The 25,503-nt window shown below is 47.9% G+C and overlaps 1 protein-coding gene and 1 pseudogene across 1 annotated transcript; both read left to right on the top strand.

The window, feature by feature from the left end:
- The first annotated feature begins 4,445 nt into the window (after nt 1–4,445).
- Nucleotides 4,446–14,035, top strand: LOC125506170 (uncharacterized; annotated as a pseudogene).
- A 9,875-nt stretch (nt 14,036–23,910) lies between these two features.
- On the top strand, nt 23,911–24,966 carry LOC147973307 (uncharacterized). The gene has a single exon (XM_087524637.1). The coding sequence runs from the start codon at nt 23,911–23,913 to the stop codon at nt 24,964–24,966; it is 1,056 nt and encodes a 351-aa protein (XP_087380763.1).
- Nucleotides 24,967–25,503: the final 537 nt, after the last annotated feature.

Genomic DNA, 25,503 nt, shown 5'->3' with positions numbered 1-25,503 from the left:
ATGCTTGTAGTGTGATGAACTATGTAGTATGCGATGAACAATGTAGTATGTGATGAACTGTGTTTGTGCAATTTCTCCCGCGAAAGAAGTTTTTCAAATTATGCAGGTTTAGATACGGATTTTGTTCAGACGCGTATGTTTTTGACCCGCAAAAGCGATTTTCGTAAACCCGCAAAACGCGTTTTTGCGAGGTCTGCTAGAGTTGCTCTAGCAAACCCCCTCGGGACTGGTCACACTTTCGGTGCCATTTGATGTGAAGAGGCAGGGAGTTTCACTTCTGGACATTGGAGTCACGTGCACATGCATTTATGACTAATTTGGGGTCTTCCAGCGGTGGGTCAAAATTTTGCAATTGTTGTTTGTATCAATCCCATTTAGCATGTCTTGCAGACATTTAAATTGGCGTGAAGTTGATGTAGGTCCATATTAATTACGATTTCCATTTCTCTTCAAAATCTGTGTTACAACGAATTTATTTTATTTTTGAAGAATACGTATACAATTACATCTCCATCCAGCAACCGTTCAAAGGAGCGCATTAGGGCAAAGATGTTGGTCAACTGACAATAGGAGTCAAGTCGTAAGTTGGGAGCTCGCCTTAATTTTGCTAGAATTTCTAAATGGATGATATTTAGCATCGATTTCTTAGATGATATTGATTATATATTTTGTCAATGCGACATCTCTTTTACTATGAAATTTTATCTTACTATTGATGCTGAAATCGAAGATGAATGATTTCCTCTTATTTTCATTTTCACCCCAAACTGTGCATCCAATGATGTCTTGGTTTCCTCTGATTTTCACTCCAAGCTCTATCACGACAAACTAAATTTCGTATTTTTTACAATACTAAATTTCTTAATTTATATTTTTCTTTGTTTGCTCCAATTTTCATTTCAAACTCTGTCACGATATCAAATAATGTTGATAGTGGCACCAAATTTTTTGGGGCCTTCAGCTAGATCTGGGCATTGAGGCCCTCTAGTCCAGAAAGGAAGGTCGGGCTTTACAAAACACCAGCAATAGATTCACCATATCGCCCCCACTTACTTCACCCGTGCTTCCTCGATGGGAGGTCCTATATGATGCTCTCACCTAGACCTGGCCATGGGCTGCCCGGCCCGGCCAGCCCGGCCCGACCCAGCCCGAAAAAGCCCGACCCGCCCCGGCCCGAAAAAGCCCGACCCGCCCCGGCCTGATGCTGCTCCCGGTCCGGGCTCGGGCCTAGATTTTGAGCCCGGTGGCCGGGCCGGGCCGGGCCCGAGCCCGTCATTTTTGCAGTTTTCTGAAGGGGCCCGGCCCGAGGCCCGAGGCCCGGCGGGCTTTTGCATGTTCGGGCCGGGCTTGGGCCCAAAAACTAGGCCCGATGGCCGGGCCAGGCCGGGCTCGGGCCCAGGTTTTTTGGCTCGAGCTTGGCTAGGCCCGGCCCGGCCCGAGGTTTGGCCAGGTATACTCTCACCATCCAACAGCGCCCCGACACAGAGGGTAGGTCACAGTGGGCCCACTAGAAAGGTCTGTAGCAACACATTACAGTGGCAAGCGATTTGGGAGGTACGTCACTGTAGTCTTTTCGCATGATTACTGTAGCAGTAATTTTCCTGAATTGTTTTGTATTTTTGTTTTTTACGTAACATGCAAGTTTTTAATTTGCATTTTTTGGGAACTTAAATTTTTTAGAAAAAATGAGAATATTTATTGAAGTTTTAAACATTTTTGGAAAACACAAACATTTTTCGAAATTTCCAAACATTTTTTTAAAATGGAAACATTTTTTCATCTGTGAACAAAATTTAATAACAAGAACATTTTGTGAAATTGTGAATAAAACGAGCACAAACATTTAATGGAATTCCCAAACATTTTTGGAATTTATGAGAAAAATTTGAGAAGGAGAATATTTTTTTACATTATGAACATTTTTAAATACCGACCATGTTCTCAAAAGGAGAACATTTTAGAATTTTATGAACAAAATTGAGAAACAAGATCATTTTTTCGAATTTTGATTTTTCCTGAAATTTCCTACTTTTTTTGGAAACATGATTTTTTAAAAGGAAAAGTAAACTTGACAAGAAAAAAATACGAAAAAGAAACGGAAAAAAAGGAAGAAGAAACTGGTCAGCAACTTCTAGAACGTTCACAAAACCTATAAAAACCGGCTTGGTACCAAGGTTCTGCAAACCGGGATCACTGAAACGCCTTAACCGGGCCTGCCCAGCTCATTGTTCACTAGCCGTGTGTCATATAGGGTTTTCCCTTTTGCTAAAAAAAGGTTTACCCTAAAAAAAGGTTTTCTTTGTTGAATCAAAATAGATCAAAATAATAGGGTTTTCCCCTCCTGATTTCTGAATAAACATTCACAGCACCCTACCCCGCAAGGACTATTCGGCATTACCGCTCTCTCACTCGCAGTCGGCTCATTTACACCCCTGCACCTGCCCTGGTCTCTCCGTCCTACTCCCCCGCGGCCTATTTAAACCACAAGCTCCACGCATGGCAAGTGCCTCAACAACATAGCAGTGACCAAAAGCTCCCCCACCGGGTGTAGCGAAGATACATGTTGATGCCGCATGTCGCAGGGGCACAAGTGGTGTTGCAGCGGCAGTTTGCAGAGATGCTAATGGTGTATTCTTGGGAAGCTCAGCCCTTGGTATAGCTGGTGTGGATGACCCGGCAAATCTGGAGACGATAGCGTGCAGGGAAGCACTAGCTCTAGCCCAAGATCTCAATCTCCGGGAGGTGCTAGTGGCCTCGGATGCTAAGGCAGTCGTGAATGCTATCAACAATTCGGGTCAGGGGTCGAATGGAGCAATTATAGCAGAAATAAACAGCTTATCTTCTTTACTTAGCTTTACTTTTACTTTTGAATCTCGTGCCGTTAATGTAGAGGCACATAGTTTAGCCAAGCATACTTTTTCACTGGGACCGGGGCGCCACCTATGGCTAGGCCAATCCCATGATCAGCGTTGTATCCCACACCATGTGGAGTTTTCTGAATAAAGCTTGGTTTAATCGCTCAAAAAAAAGCAGTGACCTCACGCGCACAACACAATGGAGAAAGAGCGAGAACCTGTTTGTGGGCGTGGGAGGCATGGGGAACCAACTGGGCCTCCTGACCGTCGGCGGTGGCTGCGGCTGGGGCTTCGGCAACAACGGAGCTGGCCTCTTCACCGTTACAGGCCCGCTTGGTGGCGTCGGGGTTGGCGCCGGGAGGGGCAACGCATTTTCCGGCGTGGGTGGAGCTGGCGGTATCCTTTTCGGAGTGTTCGCTGGTGGTGGAACCCCGTTCGGCGGGCTTGGAGGCGGGTATAGCGGCGGAGGCACCCGCGGTGTCACGGGGTGCGTACATCATCGTGGCTTAGAGCATCTCCAGCCGTTGGCCTTCTAGAAGGCGCTAAAAATCGCCCTCTAGGAGCGCATCGGCGCAAATCGCGTGCTGGGGGCGTGATGCCCCCAGTCGCGGCGCCCACGATTTTTTGAAAATTTTAATTCCGGCACAAACACGACGCAAATTCAAGCAAACTTCGGCAAGTTCGTATATATTTAAAATATTTTACAAAAAAAGCTATTAGGCTGCTCCTCGCCGTCTCCCTTGCCGCTCCTCGGTGCGCGCCGCCCTTGCAGTTCTACATGCCGAGGAGGCGGTAGAACCGCGTGTAGTCGCTGCCGCCGCTTTCGTCGTCGCCGCCGCCTCCGCGGCCTCCGTCCCTGCTGCAACCCTCCTCCGGTTGGCGCGGCGGGTTGGACGGTCCGGGGGCGTCCTCGTCGTTGTCGCTGTCGAGGGTCACGACGCCGCGCTCGTCCTCGCGCCCACGTTTGCGGGCGGCTATCTCCTCCAGGGCCCGGCGCTGCCGGACCATCTCGTCGCGGAGGTAGTCGTCACGCGCTCATCGTAGGGCGTCCTCGTCGGAGAAGCCGCGCCGAGCTATCTCCTCGTACTCCGCAGGGAGGCCGGGCTCCGGCTTCGGCCTGATGAGGACGAGGTGGCTAGAGGCGGGGGCGGAGTCGTCAATGCGGACGCTGGAGCTGCGGGTGCGCGCGCTGACAGGCGTGTGCTGGGGCTCCAGCTTGACGGGGCGGAGGCTGGGAGAGTTGGACGAGCGGCCGGAGAAGGAGGAGGACGCCCCCAGGTCCATCCGCCTCGACGTCCACGAGCTCCCACGCCGGCGAGAGATGGACGAGGGAGCGGGGTACTCCATCATCGGCGTGTTGCCGCCCTCGATGTACTCGAGGACGACCTCCAGCGTGCGGCCGGGCACGCCCCATCATCGGCGCCGGCCTTCGGAGTTGAGCCTTCCGGAGGGCACGACACCGTTGGTGGCCTCGAGCTGCTTGGCGTGGCGGTGGCGGAAGTAGGGCTCCCAGAGCGGGCTGTCGGGGACTTACCGTGGACCTTTCCTCGCCGCCCGCGGCAGAGAGGCGCGGATACTCGCGATCTCCGCATGCCGCACCGCCCCGGTAGGCGGTGGTGGCACCGGGACCCCGCCGGCGCTGATCCTCCACGCCCCCGGCACCCGCATGTCTGGCGGGACCGGATACTCGGCCTCGAAGAGGAGCCGAGCTTCGTCCTCGTGAAGGTGACGGCGGCCGAAGCCGTTCGCCGCCACACCGTCGCCTGGGAAGCGCTCGGCCATGCTTTGAACTGGAGACGGCGAGAGGAGAGGGAGGAAAGGGGGAGAAATGGCGCTGCAGCGGTGGAGACTCTATGCGTGTCACCGGCGCGCTGGGGGTCGGCTTATATAGGCAGAGCCGCCGCGTGTACGCGTGGCGGGCGAGGGGTGCGCATCGTCCGATTACTGCGCCGCCCGTGAGGCATCAATGGAGGAGGCTGACCGGCACGGCAGTGCGCGGCTGCTTTGGCATTGATTCAGTGCGGGAAACGGGGCGATGAGGACGACGAAGATGAAGATGCTCTTAGCTACCAAGGCCGCCCTGTGTCATACATATATGTACGTCACCATCGTTCTCGTCGGTGGATTGCGTTAGCTTAGCGTACGTACATGCGTGGACCTAGGGTGTGCTCCTGGTGTGGCATCGAGTTCAGTCGCAGTAGTCTGGTGTAGATACAGGTTCGTGCGTGGACCTAGGGTGTGCTCCTGGTGTGGCACCGAGTTCAGTCGCAGTAGTCTGGTGTAGATACAGGTTCGTACGGGAGGCGACTGACAAACAAGAAGCTGGAGTGGGTCTGTAGCTAGAAGGCGCTCAGGGTTCTGGTTGTGTCTGGTCGTGTGCGAACTACTGTATGCGACTAGCTAGTTTAAAGAACTCTTCTCGTCATGTTGTCAAGTTGGCGTGCTCACGCTATTCCAAACTCATGTCCAGTTCATGTGATTGTGTCGTCCGTCTAAGTGACAATATTAATATCTGGAAAGACAGAGGGTACGTTAGTACCCCCTCCGTTCCAAAATAGGCAAACGGAGGGAGTAATTGCCATGTATGCATGGTGTAGTCTGGCCAACAGTATGTGTGGTCACCGGTCGAACAGCAGCGACTGATGAAAAATTAGTCAAAGTCACTTGAAGAGACTTAAAGTATATACAGAAAATCAGATATTACATGATAAACGAGAAGAAGAAAATAAATTATTCTTGTTCATCCTCCATTCTGTAAAAAAGGTCTAGTCACTCATGGTTTGTATCTAAATCATCATGATAAAAGTTGCCCTTCTGCATATGAACTTTTTAACTAGCCCCCCCCCTCCCCTCCCACCCGATGTCGCACTCCTCTAGAGAAAAAGGTGGGGGGGGGGGGGGGGGAGGGGGGGACCCTAGCCACCGCTCGCAGACCTCTCCGCCACCCTTCCCAACCGAAGGGCCGGACGTGGAAACCGCGCCGGACTCCATGAAGGTGGCGGCAGGGCGGGTCTGGACCGTCGCACCCCCCTCCCCCATCGCGTCACCCTCCTCTGGCGACACGGGAGGAACCCTAGCCACCACTAGTCACAGACCTCTTCCCCGCCGGAGGGTCGGCCGTAGAAGCCGCACTAGACCCATTAAGGTGGCGGCGGGGAGGGTCAGGACCGTCGCACCCCCCCTCGCGTCGCCCTCCTCTGGCAACACGGGGGAACCCTACACGTCGTCGCCCGCAGGCCTCTCCGCCGCCATCCCCCACATCGCCGCTGCCAGAGGGTCAGTTGTTGAGGCCTCACCGAACCCCATGAATGTGGCGGCGGGGTGGGTCTTTACCCTCGCACCCCCCGAGCCCCCACCCCTCACCACGTGCCACGCCCGCACCCCCCACAGCGGCTGCTGATGTCTACTACACAACCTTCTTCTTATAGACGTTGTTGGGCCTCCAAGTGTAGAGGTTTGTAGGACAGTGGCAAATTTCCCTCAAGTGGATGACTAAAGGTTTATCAATTCGTGGAAGGCGTAGGATGAAGATTGTCTCTCTCAAACAACCCTGCAACAAAATAACAAAGAGTCTCTTGTGTCCCCAACACACCCAATACAATGTTAAATTGTATAGGTGCACTAGTTCGACGAAGAGCTGGTGATGCAAGTGCAATATGAATAGTAGATAAAGGTTTTTGTAATATGAAAATATAGAAACAACAAGATAACTAATGATAGTGAGCACAAACGGTATTGCAATATGTTGAAACAAGGCCTAGGGTTCATACCTTCACTAGTGCAAGTTCTCTCAACAATAATAACATAATTGGATCATATAACTATCCCTCAACATGCAACAAAGAGTCACTCCAAAGTCACTAATAGCGGAGAACAAACGAAGAGATTATTGTAGGGTACGAAACCACCTCAAAGTTATTCTTTCTGATCGATCTATTCAAGAGTCCGTAGTAAAATAATATGAAGCTATTCTTTCCGTTCAATCTATCCTAGAGTTCGTACTAGAATAACACCTTAAGAAACAAATCAACCAAAACCCTAATGTCACCTAGATACTCCAATGTCACCTCAAGTATCTGTGGGTATGATTATACAATATGCATCATACAATCTCAGATTCATCTATTCAACCAACACAAAGTACTTCAAAGAGTGCCCCAAAGTTTCTACCGGAGAGTCAAGACGAAAATGTGTGCCAACCTCTATGCAGAAGTTCACGAGGTCACGGAACTCGCAAATTGATCACCAAAACATACATCAAGTGGATCACATGATATCACATTGTCACCACAGATAAGCACATGCAAGACATACATCAAGTGTTCTCAAATCCTTAAAGACTCAATCTGATAAGATAACTTCAAAGGGAAAATTCAATCCATTACAAGAGAGTAGAGGGGGAGAAACATCATAAGATCTAACCATAATAGCAAAGCTCGCGATACATCAAGATCGTGCGATATCAAGAACACGAGAGAGAGAGAGAGAGAGAGAGAGAGATCAAACACATAGCTACTAGTACATACCCTCAGCCCTGAGGGTGAACTACTCCCTCCTCGTCATGAAGACCGCCGGGATGATGAAGATGGCCATCGGAGAGGGATTTTCCTCCTCCGACAGGGTGCCGGAACGGGTCTAGATTGGTTTTCGGTGGCTACGAAGGCTTCTGGCAGCGGAACTCCCGATCTATTCCGCTCCCCAATGTTTTTAGGGTATATGGACATATATAGGCGAAAGAAGTCGGTCAGGGGAGTCACGAGGGTGGGGGCACGCCCAGGGGGGTAGGACGCGTCTACCTGCCTCGTGGCTTCCTCGAAGCTTCCCTGACATCTATTCCAAGTCTCCTGGATTGCTTCCGTTCCAAAAATAAGTTCCGTGAAGTTTTAGGTCAATTGGACTCCGTTTGATTTTCCTTTTCTTCGATACTCTAAAACAAGGAAAAAACAGAAACTGGCACTGGGCTCCAGGTTAATAGTTAGTCCCAAAAATCATATAAAATAGCATATAAATGCATATAAAACATCCAAGGTTGATAATATAATAGCATGGAACAATCAAAAATTATAGATACGTTGGAGACGTATCAGCTGTCCTTTGGTGGTCCGGTAACGCCGGATCCGGTCCTCCCGACGGCCTGCCCTACGGCTCCGGCTAGCCGTGCCACCCTCTGTCCATTCTCGGCCACCGCGGGCACCACACACCTCATGTGCCTCCCTCGTCTTCCCGCCGCTCTGGGACCCCACACAGTGCACCCTCCACCAGTTGTTGCATGAGCTTGCTGGTCGGTGGCGATTTTGGCGATCCTGGTCATTGACTTGAATGCCCCGTGTAGCCATCCCCACCCCCGCGGTGGTGCGACCCAGTCGTTAGTGATGTTGTTGCCGGCCATGGGTGGGACGTGAGACCGATGACCGGGTGCGGGGGTGTTTGCGGCCTGCCTTCCGTGCAGGCGCTCCCGTCGTCTCCGATGGCCCTCCTCCCCCTCCTCGAGCGATGGTGTCGGCTCTCATGGCAAATCGGTGATGCATATGATGTTGTGGCAGACACGATGCTCCTCGCAGTGGGCACTTGCTGGTGCTATTCTGGCCCCGGCGGCCTAGCCCACGTCTCTCATATGTCCTTCACTGTCAGCGTCATATGTCGAGCAGCTCCGGCCTCGGTAACCATATAGCTGCGTCTCTTCCTGCTTGCCAGGCGCGCCGATGTCTCGACGACTAAGGCCATGACAACTCGGATTTGCGTCTCTCTTGTCCTAGCTTGTCAGCGCTCGATGTCGTTGCCCCAAACCCTTTGTGTGGTTTCAAAGCCTCCTCCTTTTGCCGGATTCAGTGCTCGTGGCTCCGGAGGCAGTGCCACACTTCGACGGTATGTGCAGCCCTTCCAGCTCCCTCCCGGCGCGGTGGTTCCGACCAACAGAGACTTGCTCATCTTCGTTTCCAGACTCGGTGGCAATGGGATTGCTCAGCTTTAGGCCAGGGAGAGATCCTTGATCGACTTGTCGGTGCTGGCAGCGACGGCGCCCGCGGGTGTCGTTTCCTTCTTAGAGGCAATGCCAAGGCCTTCAGCTATGCCCCTCTTCGAGCGCAGGTGAAACCCTAGGTCTATTACCCCATATCGGATGGCGGTGGCGGCTCGGCGGCGTCTTCTTTCTTGAAGGCGTTATCTTGCTTGCTCGCGGTGTCCCCGATTTTGGTGCGGGTGATGTTGGTATTCTTGTTGGTTTGGCATTGTCACTTGTCGTTCGAGCTTGGTAGGTTTACCTGTGATGTATCTTCTGTTCGGGCCGAGCATCCTTTCTCTCTACTTCGAGTATTATGTTCACGTCTGTCTGCATTCATATCATACGTTGCACCCCTCTGTACTCTTTCTACACCTTTTATCAATGAAAAGGTAGACAAGCTTTGCGTATTCGTGAAAAAAGGTTTGCTTGAATGTACCATCAACCTGCGTACTCGTGTGTCGATCTACTCTCACAGTTCCACGTTACAAAGCGTGGACGATATGTGTGGGTACATACACTACACAGCAGCAACTGACAAAATACCGAGGTAAACTGAAGAATGAAAACATGGTACTCCAAAAGAACAAAAAGAAATGTTCTTGTTCATTACCACAGGTCAAAATTTGAAATTAAGTCACCATAACAATAAAAAAAATCTCTCCTTATCAAATGAGGTCGAGTTCGGCTTCAATGTAGTAGTACAATCGGTCTCAGCATTCACACTGCTAACTCTGACTGAACTACTCGTGTAGCTCCACGTTACAAAGCACTACGACCATCCACACGGGCCGGCAGCAGTTTAAAAAAAGGATTAACATCTCAGGGATCTGCTACCTCCCGTCATTTTTTCTAGATTAACATCTCAGGGTTCTTTGGCCCTGTTTGGTTCCCTGAGTTAGAGTTAGCTTGGGTTAATTTGGAGTCAACTAACTCAAAAATATCCAAACAGAAGGATTAGTTTGGGTTAGATGAATATAATCCATCTAAAAATCTAACCAACCCAAGAGGTACTTATTTGGGTTAATTTTTTTGGGACCACTAAAAAACATCTTTTTTCACTCACTCTGCCCGCAGCATATCGCTCCCACTTCCTCGAAGCTTCTCGTCCTCCCCCTCCCTTCCTCTCGCACCGTCGATGAAGGCGCCTCGCCGTATTCGCGCTCCCGTCAGCCGCCGGTAAGCAGCCCTGCCTTACCCTCCCGTTCCAACCCCATCGTCTCCCTGCGGCCCGTCCGCCCACCGGTAAGCAGTCGCGGCTCCTTGCGTGGCCTGTCCCCGTCGGCCTCGGCCAACGCGACTCCTTGCACAGGGACGGCGGATCCGGTCGGCGGGCTGCGCGAGAGGCCAGCGCGGCTCCTTGCTGGGCGCGTCCCCGTCTGCCTCGGCCAGGGCTCGCTCCGCCAAATCTGAGTTAAGTATCCAAACAGGGCCTTTGACGGGCATAAAGAAACATCTTGGTAGAAACCACTAGACAAATAGAACAATGGTTAACTTCGCAGCTAATCCACTCTCATGGGTTGTAGGTCCATTGCCATCCAAATCCCGACCAAAACCAATTGAGCCGTCCCCAGCTCTCCGATCAGGGACTGATGTCATGTTGAGTACTAGGGAACCCAGAGCATAGTCAAGAAATATTTTAGGAATAGAAAAAGATAATTTAAGGTGGCAGTGTTAATGATGTGAGTGAATTGCTGGATCAAAGTTGAATTGTTCAAGATGTGTAGAGCTTTCACTGGGGAAGGTGTGTCTTAGATCTCTAAACTATTCATGTAATTTTGATAGTAGTATTTTTAAGGTAGACTTGTTATCAAGACCCAAGACATTGATAACTAAATTACCAAATTCGTAAATTGGGTCCCTCTTATTTCGGCACTAAACTTTGTCATCGGATCCAACAATATACTTCATCACAGCTATCGTATTGCTTAGCTCACCACATAGTCAAATTTGTGCCTTGAGTTCCTCTGGTTTGCGCTATGAACTAAAGTTAACTCAATGGATCGAGCAATTTATATTATGCACAATTCGATGGCATATATCTCATGTTGAAAGTAGGACTGTAGAAATATATTTATGCTTAGGCATTTATAGAAAATGTTTTCTCTCAAACGAACAAACTTTGGTCGGTCTTAGGCCTAACCATATGAACTGGCACCAAGGTTTGGGATGCGAGTGTTTCTTAATATGGACTCAGAGTCGCTCAACGAAGAGCCTCAGTCTTCGAGTACACCAGTAATGCAGCGACACGTTTTCCATCTAGAGCCCCTACTTCGTTGTCTTGCCTATCTTCACTTCTCCGAAATAATCATTCTTCATTTGGACTCTAGTACAGACTTTCACTACACTGCATCCACTCTATCGTATAATATTGTTTTGTGTATTACTATTATCAGGTGACATCGCTGGCCATAGTGAAGTGCAAAGTACCAACGTTGAGTGCAATTACCGATACTTCCTAATCCTGTGTGTGGCTCACCAGCAATCTAATAGTAGTTGAAGGTTGATCCTTGCTCACCATAGTATCAAACTAACTGGGTCTAACCATCTGACAGCTCCATGGTTCAACCTATTCATGTGACCATCTATCTTATAGATATGTACTCCCTCCGTTCTGAGTTACTTGTCGTAGATATGGATGTATCTAGATGTATTTTAGTTCTACATACATCCATTTCCGCGACGAGTAATTTGGAACGGAGGGAGTACCACATATGTCTGCTAATATGTACATGCACATGCCTCACGACAACATCCTTAGCTAGTTCCAAATGCATTAATTTGTGGATGGTTGGTCATCATCATTATTCATGGACATAACTTGTTTGGTGCAAACATAAGTCTAACTCACGTGAATGCAACCCATACACTGCCATGCTTCTGGGTAGCTTTGAGCCACGATTTGTTTCTTTGACTCCTATCAATTTTGAGCGACTGCTATTTAGGGCTTTTGTACAAGTTCTCAAAAGTGTCAAATTCTAGTGTACTGGAGGTGCACATTACATATGCACATCACCCTTTCACCATTTTGCTAGAAATATTGCAAGGTAAGACATGAGATATTGTAGTTTATTTTAGGTAAATTCACCTATACAATGTAGAAAAATGCTTGCGTACTTCAAAAAATATTATGCCATGCAAAAATGTACAACGTGTATTTGGGAAAAAAATGCTACCATGTATTCAAAACATGTGTTTTTAGAAAATGTACATAATGCATTTCAAAATGTCCAGCGTGTATAAAAAATAAGTTTCATGTGTGGAATAAAAATGCACATTGGGTATTGAGAAAAAAGTAGATATGTGTTCAACAAAGAAAACTGATAAAAACCGACAAAGAAACAAAAGAAAAGCAAAGAAACTGAAGAAAATACAAGAAAGAATTAAGAAAAGAAAAGTATAAGAAATAAAGGAAAACCAGAAAAAATAAAATGAGAAAACAATTAAAACCGAATAAAACCATTGAAAATGAAAAGATAAAAAACACAAAATAAAAAAAGAAGAAGGAAAAACAGAAGAAGAAACTCGAGCAGAGTTTCTTTTTTAGGCAAACTCGCGAACTTTATTACCGCGTCACAATGTTTAGAGAGACGAACAAAAGAAGTATGATGACCAACCCCTAGAGTAAGTGATTGTTTTGCAAGATTGTGAGACTCGACATTCAAGGTCCTAAACTCATGTATGAAAGAACAAGAAATAAAGCTACTACCTATTTCTATGATTTCATGAATGACTGCTCCGTATTGCGTTGTGCTCCTTTCTTCGATACCATCAACCGCCACCTTACAATCTCAAGTCACTAAGATCTTGGTTAGACTAGCCACAGTGCGGAGTAATTTAGAGTAGTAACATGCATATGTTATCAGTCTACAGTGGGGAGTAACATCTGTGTGGTGTCATTTAACACTTCATTTATTAGATTATAGAGTCATCTTGTCTTGATATGTACTCTCTCCGTCCTGAAATACTTGTCATAGAAATGGATGTATTTAGACGCATTTTAGTTCTAAATACATCCACTTTTATTCATTTCCACGACAAGTAATTCTGGACAGAGGGAGTATGATGTTACTCATACTATGAGTAACTAGCTATGTTACCACATGTCTCTTTTTCTTCATTAATTACTTGCCACAGCATCTATTTTGCCTAGAGATGTATGATGTTGACATCTATGTTACTTTCATTGTGGGTAATCCTTGACCATGGCGAGTGCCCGGGCCTCCCTTATATCGCCAAAGTTTCCAAAACAGTTGGATCATCGATGTAGTATTTGATAACAACCACCGAAGGGAGAGCTATTGGGCCACGGGCCTCACCTCTATTCTACGCAGCCCTGAATTCAATGCCTCGCGCCCCTCTTCAGCTCTACTAGACACAAATTTACTCATCCTTCTTTTGTGAGAAAGCAATTTACTCATCCTGTTCTTGATCCCTGAACAAATATTCACAGCGCCGCTCTCACACAAGCCTCATTAAACCCTCACAAGTGCCTCATTTACACCCTCATCCCTGAACAAACATTTCTGCCCCGGTGTCTCCGTCGTACTCCTCCGCCTATTTAGCCAAACCACTAGTGCATCAGCACCGACAATCACAAGCACACAACACAAGAGAGAGTGAGTAGAAGTATAAGCTAGACTTGTCACTAGTGCAGCCCATGGCCATGAAGTCCTGTAGCACCATATAGCCTCGCTCCTGCTCTGGTTCGCACTGGCAGCACACGCCGTGGTGGCTGCGAGGACCGTGCCCGCTTCAGCTGGCGGCGTGGCGGAGGCCTCACTTCAAGCCGCCGCCACCACGGAGAAGGGCGCAGGTGACAGCAGGAGCGCGCGTGGCGGACGTGAAGAACCTGTTCGTGGGCGTGGGAGGCATGGGGGACCTGCCGGGCCTCCCGGCCGTCGGCGGCGGCTACGGCGGGGGCTTCGGCAACAACGGAGCCGGCTTCTTCACCGGCGTTACGGGTCCGCTTGGCGGCGTTGGGGGCGGCGTGGGGAGCATCACTTGGCTGCATGGCGTGGAGGGAGCTGGCGGTATCTCTATCGGAGGGTTCGCTGGTGGTGGCATCCCGTTCGGCGGGCTCGGAGGCAGGCACGGCAGCGGAGGCGCCGGCGCCGTGGCACCTTGAGTACGTCGTCTCGGCCGAGCTGGCTAGGGCGCTCTGCGACGTGCATATACTTGCGTGACCATATATGCACCTTATATGAAAAAAAAATTAGTAATTCAACTGAAAGTAAAAAGTTTTTGATTTTTTTTAAATAAACTTGACCTTTCACAGAAAAAATATCCTTTTGACTTCTTTTCAATAAAGACAAAATTTTGGTTAAAATAGTGTGAATAGTGACCCATAATAGCAAACAAATTTTATCTTTTTTGCTGTGAGGTCAACTTTTGTTTTTTTTCATCAAGATTTATATATCAATGCAAAAGTAAGTCAAGTGTTTTTTTTAAATAGTTCTTACCTATTCGGACTTTTTATTAAAATATAAAAAAAAAATTCCATATAGGATGCCTATACAACCAGGAACCAAAGTGTATTTACCATGATGGATCGCGCTAGCTTTGATAGGTACATGGGTGGACACAGAAGATCCTGTTAATGATGTCGTGCAGGGCTCCGACGAAATAGTTCCGTGTATCTGTAATTAGAAGTCGGCTGGCGCTTGTGTCCTCTGTCTGTGTGACAATATTAACACCCGTAGAGACAAGCTTATACCTCGCTGATTGCGATCTATATATGCACTACCCATCTAAACAAGACATCATCATGATACAAGTTGCTCTTCTACATGTGAACTTTATTAACTGAGGCCCAATAATCGCTTCAATGCACCATCGGTGTCAGCATTCACCTTACTGCTCAGACCTAGAGTACTCGTGTTGGTCTTCTTTCACTTCCAAAGCTCCACGTTACAAAACAGTAGCACATTGCACGGGCCGGCCGGAGTATATGCGCGCCAGTAAATAGTTTTTTTTTGAATGATTTGAAGATCGCTCACCACGCGGTAGGAGTACCTAGCTTGTTGAATAGTACACACTAGAAGCGAAAGCGCGCTTTGCTGTGCTGAGAAATAAGTATGGACATAAAACTGAAATTGTGATCCATCTTAGTTTGTTTTCCTGTTCCTATAGTAAGAGCAACTCCAACGGGGCGATCTATTTCGTCCGCCGTCGTCCATTTGGGTTGCGGAAAGTTGGCCCAACGCGCCGACTCAAACGGACGTGCGTCCGCTTTTTGTCTGCGTGCCGACCCATTCTCAATTCAATTTTGAGCCAATTTGCGTCGGTGCGGACACGAATCGGATGCGCGCCTACTCCCCTCCCTGGCCCGCCAATCGGTGGCAAAGCGGCCACTCTGAGCTGAACTAAGGAATGAAAACAAAGTAGTAAATCAAAGGAAGAAAACGGACTGTTCTTGTTCATTATAACTATTCAAAATTTCAAATCAAGTCACAAACACAAAAATTGCCATCCTGTATGTGGATTCTATTAAGTGAGGTGGAGTTCGGCCTCAATGCAGTACAATCGGTCTCAGCAATCACACTGCTGGCTCTGACTGAACTATGCATGTAGCTCCTCGTTACAAAGAACTAGTCGATTCACACGGGCTGACAGGAGTTTATATAAAGGATCAACATCTCAGGGCTCTGCTGGCCCGTCGTTTTTCTGGATTAACACCTCAGGGTTGTTTGATGGGCATAAAGAATCATCTTGATAGAAACCACTAGACAATTAGAACAATGGTCAGCTATGCAGCTAGTCCACTCACATGGGTTGTAGGTCAACTGCCATCCAACCCCCGACCAAAACCAATTTAGCCATCCCCAACTCTCCGATCTGGGACTGGTGTCATGTTGAGTACTGAGGAACCCATGGAGCATATTAAAAAAACAAATTAGGAATAGAGAAAATGAATTTAATGTGGCAGTGTTAATGATGTGAGTGAATTGCTAGATCAAAGTTGAATTGTTCAAGATGTGTGGAGCTTTCGGGAAGGTGTGCCTTGGATCTTTAAACTATTCGTGTAATTTTGATAGTAGTGTTTTTAAGGCAGACTAGTTATTAAGACCCAAGACATTGATAACTAAATTACCAAATCCGTATATTGGGTCCCTCTTATTTTCGCACTTAACCTTGTCATCGGATCCAACAATATATTTTATCACAGCTATCATATTGCTTAGCTCACCACATTGTCAAATTTGTGCCTTAAATTCCACTGATTTTTGCTCTAAACTTTAAATGGATCGAGCAATTCACAGCTATCATGTTGAAAGTAGGACCGTAAAAATATAGTTATGTTTAGGCATCTATAGAAAATGTTTTCTCTCAAAAAAAAACTTTTGTCGGTCTTAGGCCCAATGAAAACAATAGCGCGCTACAGAAAATAGCGTGGCCCCTGAAAATATGCTATTAGCGAGGCATTGTACATTGATTTACTTAGCGAGACAATTCTCTATATGCTATAGCGTGCTATTAGCGACGCTATAGCGCGCTATTTTTTTCAGTGCTTAAGCCTAACCATTCGAACCAGCACCAAGGTTTGGGATGCAAGTGTTTCGTAACATGGACTCAGTGTCGCTCAATGAAGAACCTCAGTCTTCTTAGTTTTTTGCGGGAAAAAGAACCTCAGTCTTCGAGTACACCAGTAATTTGGCGACAAGTTCTTCATCTAGGGCTCCTACTCTCGCCTACCTTCACTTCTCCGACATAATCTCTTCATTTGGACTCTACTACCAACTTTCAGTACACAGCATCCACACTCTCGTGCAATATTGTTTTGTGTATTACAAGTGACATCGCTGCCATAGTTGATTGTAAAGTACCAGCGTTGAGTGTAATTACCGATACTTCCTAATCTTGCGTGGCTCACCAGCAATCTAATAGTAGTTGAAGGTCGATCCTTCCTCACCATAGTGTCAAACTAACTGGGTTCAACCTATTCATGTGACCATCTATCTTATACTCCATCCATTTGAGGGACACGCTTTCTCGGACGGAGAGAGTAGATATGTACCACATATGTCTGCTAGTATGTACATCCGCATGCCTCACAACAACATCCTTGTTCCAAATGCATTTTATTTGTGGATGGTTGGTCGTCATCATTATTCATGGACATATCTTGTTTGGTGCAAACATAAATCTAACTCACATGAATGCAATCCATCTATTGCCATGCTTCTGGGTAGCTTCGAGCCATGATTTGCTTCTTTGACTCCTATCAATTTTGAGCAACTGCTATTTAGGGCTTTTGTGCAAGTTCTCATAAGAATCAAATTCTAGTGTACTGGAGGCACACATTACTACATATGCACATCACCCTTTCACCATTTTGCTAGAAATACTGCAAGGTAAGACACGAGACATTGTAGTTTATTTTAGGCAAATTCACTTATACAATGTAAAAAAATATTGCGTAGCTTAATTTGGAAGAAAAATGTACGCAATGTATTTCAAAATGTCTAGCGTATATAAAAAATAAGTTTCATGTGTGCAATAAAAATGCACATTGTGTAATGAGAATAAAGTAGATATGTGTTCAAAAAATAAAATTGATAAAAACCGAGAAAGAAACAAAAGAAAATCAAAGAAGCCGAAGAAAATACAGGAAAGAATAAAGACAACAAAAGTATAAGAAATAAAAAAAGAACCCGATAAAAACACAATGAGAAGACAAAGAAAATCAAATAAAATGAGAAGCCGGATAAAATCATTGAAAATAAAAAAAAAAGCACAAAGTGAAACCAAAAAACCAAAAAGAAGAAAAGGAAACACGAGCAAAGTTTTTTTGGAGGGACATTTACATTTATCCCCCTAATTTACGCCCACTCTCAGATTTACCCGTAACTTTTTTATGTGCTGAAATTTGCCCCTAAAAAGCATTTTATTTCACGAGAATGCCCTTCCAGCTTGTCAAAGTTGTTTGATCAAAACTTTGAAAATTCATACCAAAATCATATGAACTCAGAAGAACGCAAATAAGATATCAAGATGTTCATAAAAATAAAACCTATATGCGCATGTCATTTACGTTAATCGCCTAGACGTTCATTTATTGCATTCACCCAAAATAGTTTTTTAATGTTATAAACCCTAAAAAGCTTTAATTATTATTTTTGTCATGAATGTAAATGACATGTTCATATAGGTGATGTTTTTATGAACATTTTGATATCTTATTTGAATTCTTCGGAGTTCATATGGATTTGTTATGAATTTTTAAAGTTTTTGCCAAATAACTTTGACCAGATGGGAGGGCATTCTTGCGACCTAAATTGTTTTGAGGGGCAAATTCGAGCACATAAAAAATTTAGGAGTAAATTTGAGTAGTGGGTTAGAGTTAGGGGCACAAATGTTAATGTCCCTTTTTTCAGGCAAACTCACTCGCGAACTTTATTACTGTGTCACAATCTTTAGAGAGATGAACAAAATATCTCCAGGATGGCCAAACCCAGTATAGAGAGTTATTGGGCCACGGGCCTCATAGTCCCGCATGGCCGATTTGCCAATATTCTACGCAGCCCTGAATTCATTGCCTCGCACCCCTCGCCATGTTCACTACTCAACCCAAATTTACTCATCCTTCTTTTTTGAGAAAGCAATTTACTCATCCTGTTCTTGGTCCCTGAAAGAAAATTAACAGCACCCCACGCCGCTCTCGCACAAGCCTCATTTAGACCCTCACACCTGCCCCGGCCCGCTGTCTCCGTCGTACTCCTCCTCCGCCTATTTAGCCAAACCACAAGTGCATCAGCACCAACAATCACTTGCGCACAACACAAGAGAGAGTGAGCAGAAGTGTACTCGCTAGCTAGACTAGTGCGTCGCGAGCCATGGCCATGAAGTTCTGTAGCACCATATAGCCTCGGTCCTGCTCTACGTCACTGGTGGCGCACGCCGTGGCGGCTGCCAGGAGCCCAGGACCGTGCCCACTACAGCTTGCGGCGTGGCGGAGGCCTCACTTCAAGCTGCCGCCACCATGGAGAAACAGGAGGAGCGCGCGCCGCGGACGCGAAGAACCTGTTCGTAGGCGTGGGAGGCATGGGGGACCTGCCGGGCCTCCCGGCCAGTGTCAGCGGCTACGGCGGGAGCTTCCGCACAACGGAACCGGCTTCTTCAGCGGCGTTACAGGCCCACTCGGCGGCGTGGGGAGCGTCACCCCATTTGGTCGCGTGGGGGGAGCTAGCTAGCGACATCCCTTCCGAAGGGTTCGATCGCTGGTGGTAGCACCCCGTTCGGCTGGCTCGGAGGCGGGTACGCCGCTGGAGGCGCCGGTGACGTGACATCTTGAGTAGAGTAGGTCATCGTAGCCGAGTTAGCTAGGGCGCTCTGGGACATGCATATTCTCTATGTGCGTAATCATCTGGCGTGTTGCCCCATGGCGGATCGTGCTAGTTTTGCGTTAGCACGTGGGCGGACCTACATCCTTGTCATACTGTCGCGCTCGAGGGTTCGGACGGAGTAGTCCCGTATAGCCCGGGTGCTGGCACGGTGAGTAGTCACAGGTGCGTGAGTGCTATCTTTGCAGCAAGGTCATATTTCACAATTCTTTTCTTCTTCAGTTTTTTTTTCAACAGCGGTGATGTTGTGAACGAACTTTTGTAACATAGGTAATGTTACAGAATTTTTGCAATGGAAACGTCGCTGCATTGCCGATGCATGTGGCGGGAGCAAAACCGTCGTTCGCCAATGCTGTATGGAACACCACCGATGTTGCAAAAAGGCACATCAAAAAAGACCTTGATGAAAAAAAAACATCTGCACGTACGCGCCCGACCGTGGCCATGACCATTGAGAAGCTCCAGCTCGGGCCCACCCCTCTGTGCCATGCATGTGCGCCCCGGCCGTGGCCACGCCCCGGTAACTCAGCGCACGCACATGCACGAGCTCCATCTAGCCATGGCCACCGTAGGTTAATCGGACGAGACTTACCTGCTCCACCGGCGTATGCCCATCCGTATTCCCGCGTACGTGACTTGATTTGAATGGAAGAAAATAAGATCCGGCCTCATCCTCTTAAAATCAGGGGGAGGGGGGATGATTAGATTAGAAAAAAAAGAGGAAAAAAGACAACCGTAAGATGAAGTGGGAGCATGGATGGGAGTATGGAGAGGGAGCAGGCAAGCCGGATCCAAGTCAATCTGGCAGGTAATTACTGTATTAAGGCTTGGTAATGGACCAATTTTAATTCCCACACGGAATTTGTGGGTCAAGTGCCTTATCCAGTGGTTAAGACCGGGATGGGGATATTATAAGGCTGGCCATAGTGAGAGTAACATCACTAGTAACATCACACTTTTCAAGATAATTTTGCTTATGTGGCACATATTTAATGATGAGAGAGGTGATGGTGGTAACTTAGCTAGTTAGTGTAACATCACACAAACCAATACAATATGAGTCTATAGGCTAATAAATGAACCATAACATGACAACACACATATGTTACTACCCACTGTGAAGGTAGTAACTTAGCCTAGTAAAATGTAATGTTACTAGTTTAAGTTACTCCCCATTATGGCTAGTCTAACATTACCCATAACCGTTATGTGCCTTACCTATGAATGGTCATACTTACGGGCCCTACATTCAGTAGACCATAGGTAATTTCCGTCTGCGACCATCCAAATTTCTCCCCATCCCACCCATTTTCTAAAAATATTCCAAAGAAAGCCATAATGTAGCTACAACACACCCCCAAATAGCCTCACATGTTGTTTATTGTGTTGAAATGTTGTTGTTCTCTCCAGAAATTTTATTGAATATTGTTGTTGATTGCGGGTATGCTTTTCGTTGTGGGGATGGGAATTTTTATATCCGAGCAGACGGGGACGGGAATGGGAGTCAAAATACATAGTTGGTTGATCCCCATTGTCAGCTTGAACCATAGGTGCGTGTCAGAGAAGACGAGAGATAATAATATGATAAAAGTAAAACTGGGAAAAGGGAGGAGATAAGGTTTGTGGAGCCCATGGGACTCGTGTAGCGTAGAGAAGGCGATAGACGCCCGGTGTGTTTTCAGCTGGCTAAACAGAATCATTTCCCTTTACTCGTCATGTGCTTGATCCGTGAGCAAACAGTCATTGCAACCCACACCTGCCTCGGTGTCTTCTTCGTACTCCGCCTATTTAAACAGCAAACTCCGCGAGACCGCAAGTGCATCAGCACCAACGATCATTAGTGCACAACACAAAAGGGTGTGTACAAGTATACTCGCTAGCTAGACAAGGGCAGTGCGCGCCATGGCCAAAATGTCCTGTGGCACCATATAGCCTCGCTCCTGCTCTGCCTCGCACTGGTGGCGCACGACGTTGCGGCTGCCAGGACCGTGGCTGCTTCGGCTTGCCGGATGACTCACTTCCGGCCGCCGCCACCACGGAGAAGGGCGCCGGTGACATGAGGAGCGGGCGCAGTGGACGCGAAGAAGCTGTTCGTGAGCGTGGGAGGCATGGGGGACCTGCCAGGCCTCCCGGCCAGTGTCGGCGGCTACGGCGGGGGCTTCGGTAACAAAGGAACCGGCGTCCTCACCGGCGTAACCGGCCCGCTCGGCGGCGTCGGGGGTAACGTGGGGAGCGTCTCCCGGTTCCTTGGTGTCGGGGGAGCTGGCGGTATACCTTTCAAATGGTTTGCTGGTGGTGGCACCCCGTTCGCCGGCCTCGGAGGCGGGTACGGCGGCTGAGTCGCCGACGCCGTGACACCTTGAGTACGTGGTCGTGGCGGAGCTAGCTAGGGCGCTCTGCGGCGTGCATATATGTGCGTGACCGTCTGGTATCTTGTGGCATGGTGGAACATGCTAGCTTCGCGTAGGCATACAATGGGTGGACCTAGAAGATCCTGTTAATGATGTTGTGCAGGCACTGGGTTCAGACGAAGTAGTTCCGTGTATCCGGGTGCTTGCACGATAAGTAGCCACAGACTCACAGCCTCACAGGTGCGCCAGTGGTCGTCGGAGAGTAGAAGTCAGCGTTTGTGAGGGCTGTGCTTGCTTGTGTTTCGTCGTGTGAAAATGAAAGGAACGGCTGTGTACCTGCCGTGGCGTGCGCGAGTTGGTCTGCTCGCGCGCTGGTCCAATAACTCCGATGTATCTGTGTCTTCTGTCTATGTGACAATATTAACATCCGTAGAGACAAAGCCTATACCTCGCTGATTGCGATCTATATATGCACTAACCATCTAAACGAGTCATCATGATGATACAAGTTGCCCTTGTTGTACATGTGAACTTTATTAACTGAGGTCCAATCGCTTCAATGCACTATCGGTGTCAGCTGGCTCGGAGCTAGCGTACTCGTGTTGGTCTTCTTTCACTTCCAAAGCTCCACGTTTTTTTACCAAAACACTGGCACATTACACGGGCCGGCCGGAGTGTACGGTTTCTCTCCCGATGGGTCACGTCCTATTGTAACGGACGCGTTCTTTCGATCCATCTCTTGTAAAGGACGCCCCTGTGCAACCCGTCCCTTCCAGGGATATAAATATGTACATCATCGACATCCATCAATAGTGATTGACTACTGTTCATTCGCTCAGTTTCTTTACACGTTATCACGCACGTCTCACTAGCGAGAGCGACATGCCACACACAGGAACTCGCCGGAGAAGGACTTGGAACGGTGAGGATGTCGTCCCTCGCCTCCCTTCTCCTTGGTCTTCTCTGGGAAGAAGGTTGCCGCCATTTCCTTGCCGAGCAGCGCCGCCGGTTCGTCCGCCATCGATGGGGGACACCACCAGCAGTTTCTGGCCTTGGCATTAACCGCCGCCAGAACTTTGCTGGAGGACGCCACCATCACGCGGGCGCTGGACGACGCCGTCGCGCCACGCCGGAGAACCGCCGCCTGGCCACGCCGGTTGACAACCGTCAGGGTCTGGACCCAGGGCTAGTTGCCAGACTGAATGCTCCACCACCGCAGAACGCTGGGATGGGCGTGCAAGAGCCTCCAGTTGCCGCTCCATCCACACCACGGTGGTGCCGTGTGCACGGATATGGCCCGTGCCCCGCTCGCTCCAGTGGCACACGTCTGCCGTCACCAACGCCGGCAGAGGAGGAGGAGCGGGAGATCGTCCACGACGTACCTGCACGCGGCTACAGCCCGGCTCCGACGCGCGTCGCCAACGCCAGGGGCGATGGCCTCGTCTTCATCCTGGACGCGGTCACCACTGCCGGAGCAAGTGGCAGCACCGGTCCAGGGCCTGAGATGGCCACCGCAGGGACAAGCAGCGCCCCATGGGCGTTTGGCCGCTCCCCTGCTCCTCGCGGCGAACAGGGCCCCTTCCTCTTCGGCACCGGTGGGACGCCTGCCACGGACGTCGCCGGAACGAGCGGCAGCGCAGGTCCGCCCAACACCGACGCGAGCTGCCGTCTCCTCTTCGGCCGCTCCGTCGCCGCCATTGACCGTCGTCCTGGACGCCGTCCAGGAGCGTGGGATCCGGCGTCGCTCGGACTCGCCAACGGACTCAAAAATGGAGTGGACATCCCTGACTACAGCCCCTCGTCGGACGAGGAGGACTCCCTTCCTTCGTCGCCGGCAGCTCGCCGGTGAGCGCGTGTACGGCGCGGCGGCAGGAACAGAGGAGGGTGCCGCTGCGTGGGATGGGGATCGGGGGCGGTAGGGGAAACCCTAACCGTCAACCGCTTTTATTCAGCGCTAAAGCGGTGCCGGGCCTGTTGGGCTGAAAGACTTGATGGGCTGCGACCTAAGCCTTGCAGTACTGTAGCACTGGGCTGTGCTACTGGTTTGGGTCTCCCTGTATGCGACCCAGGACCGTTTTTTTTCGTTTTTCTTTTTCTGTGTAGTTCTTTAACTACTAGTTTGAAGTTGTGACTAGTTATTTAGTAATTTGTGTAAATTACTATATTGTATTGTTCAGTAATTTGTGTGTATTACTGTATTGTACAAGTACAATGTATGTCAACGTATATGTTCCGGCAATTTGGCAATTGCTATATGTTGATCAATATACATGCATTGTTTTATTTACAACACGATTAATTTGCTATGAGAGTAAATTAATAAGCATGATGAAATTAATAAGCATGATGATTGCATGCAGGATATGGCTGACATATCTAAAAAAGAGTTTGCTGAACTTGCCGTCGATGGTTCTAACTATTTGACATGGGCAATGGATGTCAAAATCAATTTGAAGGCCAAGGGACTCAATTCCGCTATAACCACACCTGCCCAAGGGACTGCATCCGTAACAAACATAATAAGGTATTCATCGTTGCACTTCATTCGACATCATCTTCACCCTGACCTAAAGTCAGAGTATCTGATGGAGGAGAGCCCTCTGACACTCTGGAACTCCTTAAAGGAGAGGTATGATCAACAAAGGGCGGTGATGTTGCCTGAAGCGCAACGGGAATGGGCACTAGTCCGATTCCAAGAATTTAAGTCTGCAGCTGCATACAATTCTGCTGTTCATAAGATCAACTCCAAGTTGAGATTCTGTAATAGTGCAGTTTCTGATGCTGATCTTATTGAAAAGACGCTTTCTACTCTCCATCCTTCTATGAGGATACTTGCTGAACAATATCACCAGCAAAAGTATAAGAAGTATTCCGAGTTGATTTACTCGCTGCTTCAGGCAGAGAAGCACAATGAGCTTCTTGAGAAGAACAATTTGGCTCGTCCAACAGGAACGATGCCTCTGCCTGAATCACACTTCAACTCTAAGAATACTCAAAAGTTCAATGGTTCCAAAAAGAACCGTAGGACATTCAATGGAAAGTGGAAGTGTAATGAGAAGCAGAATAAGTATGGCGTCCAAAAGGGAAAAGTTTCTTTCAAGAAGAATGAAAGGGCTAGCAACACCGGTTGCTTCAGGTGTGGTTGTAAGGAACATATTGCAAAGAAGTGTGACACTTCAAAGCATTTGGTGGAATTGTACCAACAGTCACTTGGAAAGGGCAAGAAGGCTCAGGGGGACCAGTATGAAGCACACTTCACTGTAAATGAAGATGGTACCCCTACGGTTGATGGTTCTCGAGATGATTCTCTGAACATGGACAACCAGGAGCAGAATCAGCAAGTGGAAGATCCAATACTAGATGTCGATGACATGCTAGTGGAATTTGGTTCTACTGACATATATGGAGACCAGATTTAGTCTCATTTGTCTAAGTATTGTAATGATGTTATTAAACATATTACATGTGTTGTAAAATAAGTTATGTCCTTAGACATAATGTGTTTGCTATGTCGTGTGACATAGAGCTTGTAATGAGTACAAGACATATATAGTTTGTAATGTATGTATTGATTCTATAAGAGTTTGATTATATACTGAACTTTGTTCTTTTACTCTATAGAACTTCAAGGAATAATACAATGGAGGAGGAAATGTGTTTAGTGGATAGTGGATCTACTTACACGATACTTACGGAGATGAAGTATTTCCAAACACTCAAGAAGAGTAATGGAAGTGTCATGACAATTGCTGGTCGAGACACGGTAATTGTTGGTTCTGGTCAAGCTACAATTACACTCCCTATGGGTACTAAATTGGTAATCCCGGATGCTCTACTGTATCCAGATTCTACTCGTACCTTGCTGAGTTTTAAGGATATCCGCAAAAATGGTTTCCATGTGGAAACTAATGAAGAGAGTGGGGCTGAATGCCTACTCATAACTCAGCAAAAGGGAT

Source organism: Triticum urartu, chromosome 5A, assembly GCF_056163025.1.
Source record: "Triticum urartu cultivar PI428250 chromosome 5A, HENAU_Tu73, whole genome shotgun sequence".
NCBI lineage: Eukaryota > Viridiplantae > Streptophyta > Magnoliopsida > Poales > Poaceae > Triticum > Triticum urartu.
The sequence above is the reverse complement of the archived record's forward strand: the minus strand, read 5'-3'. Positions and strand labels throughout refer to the sequence as shown.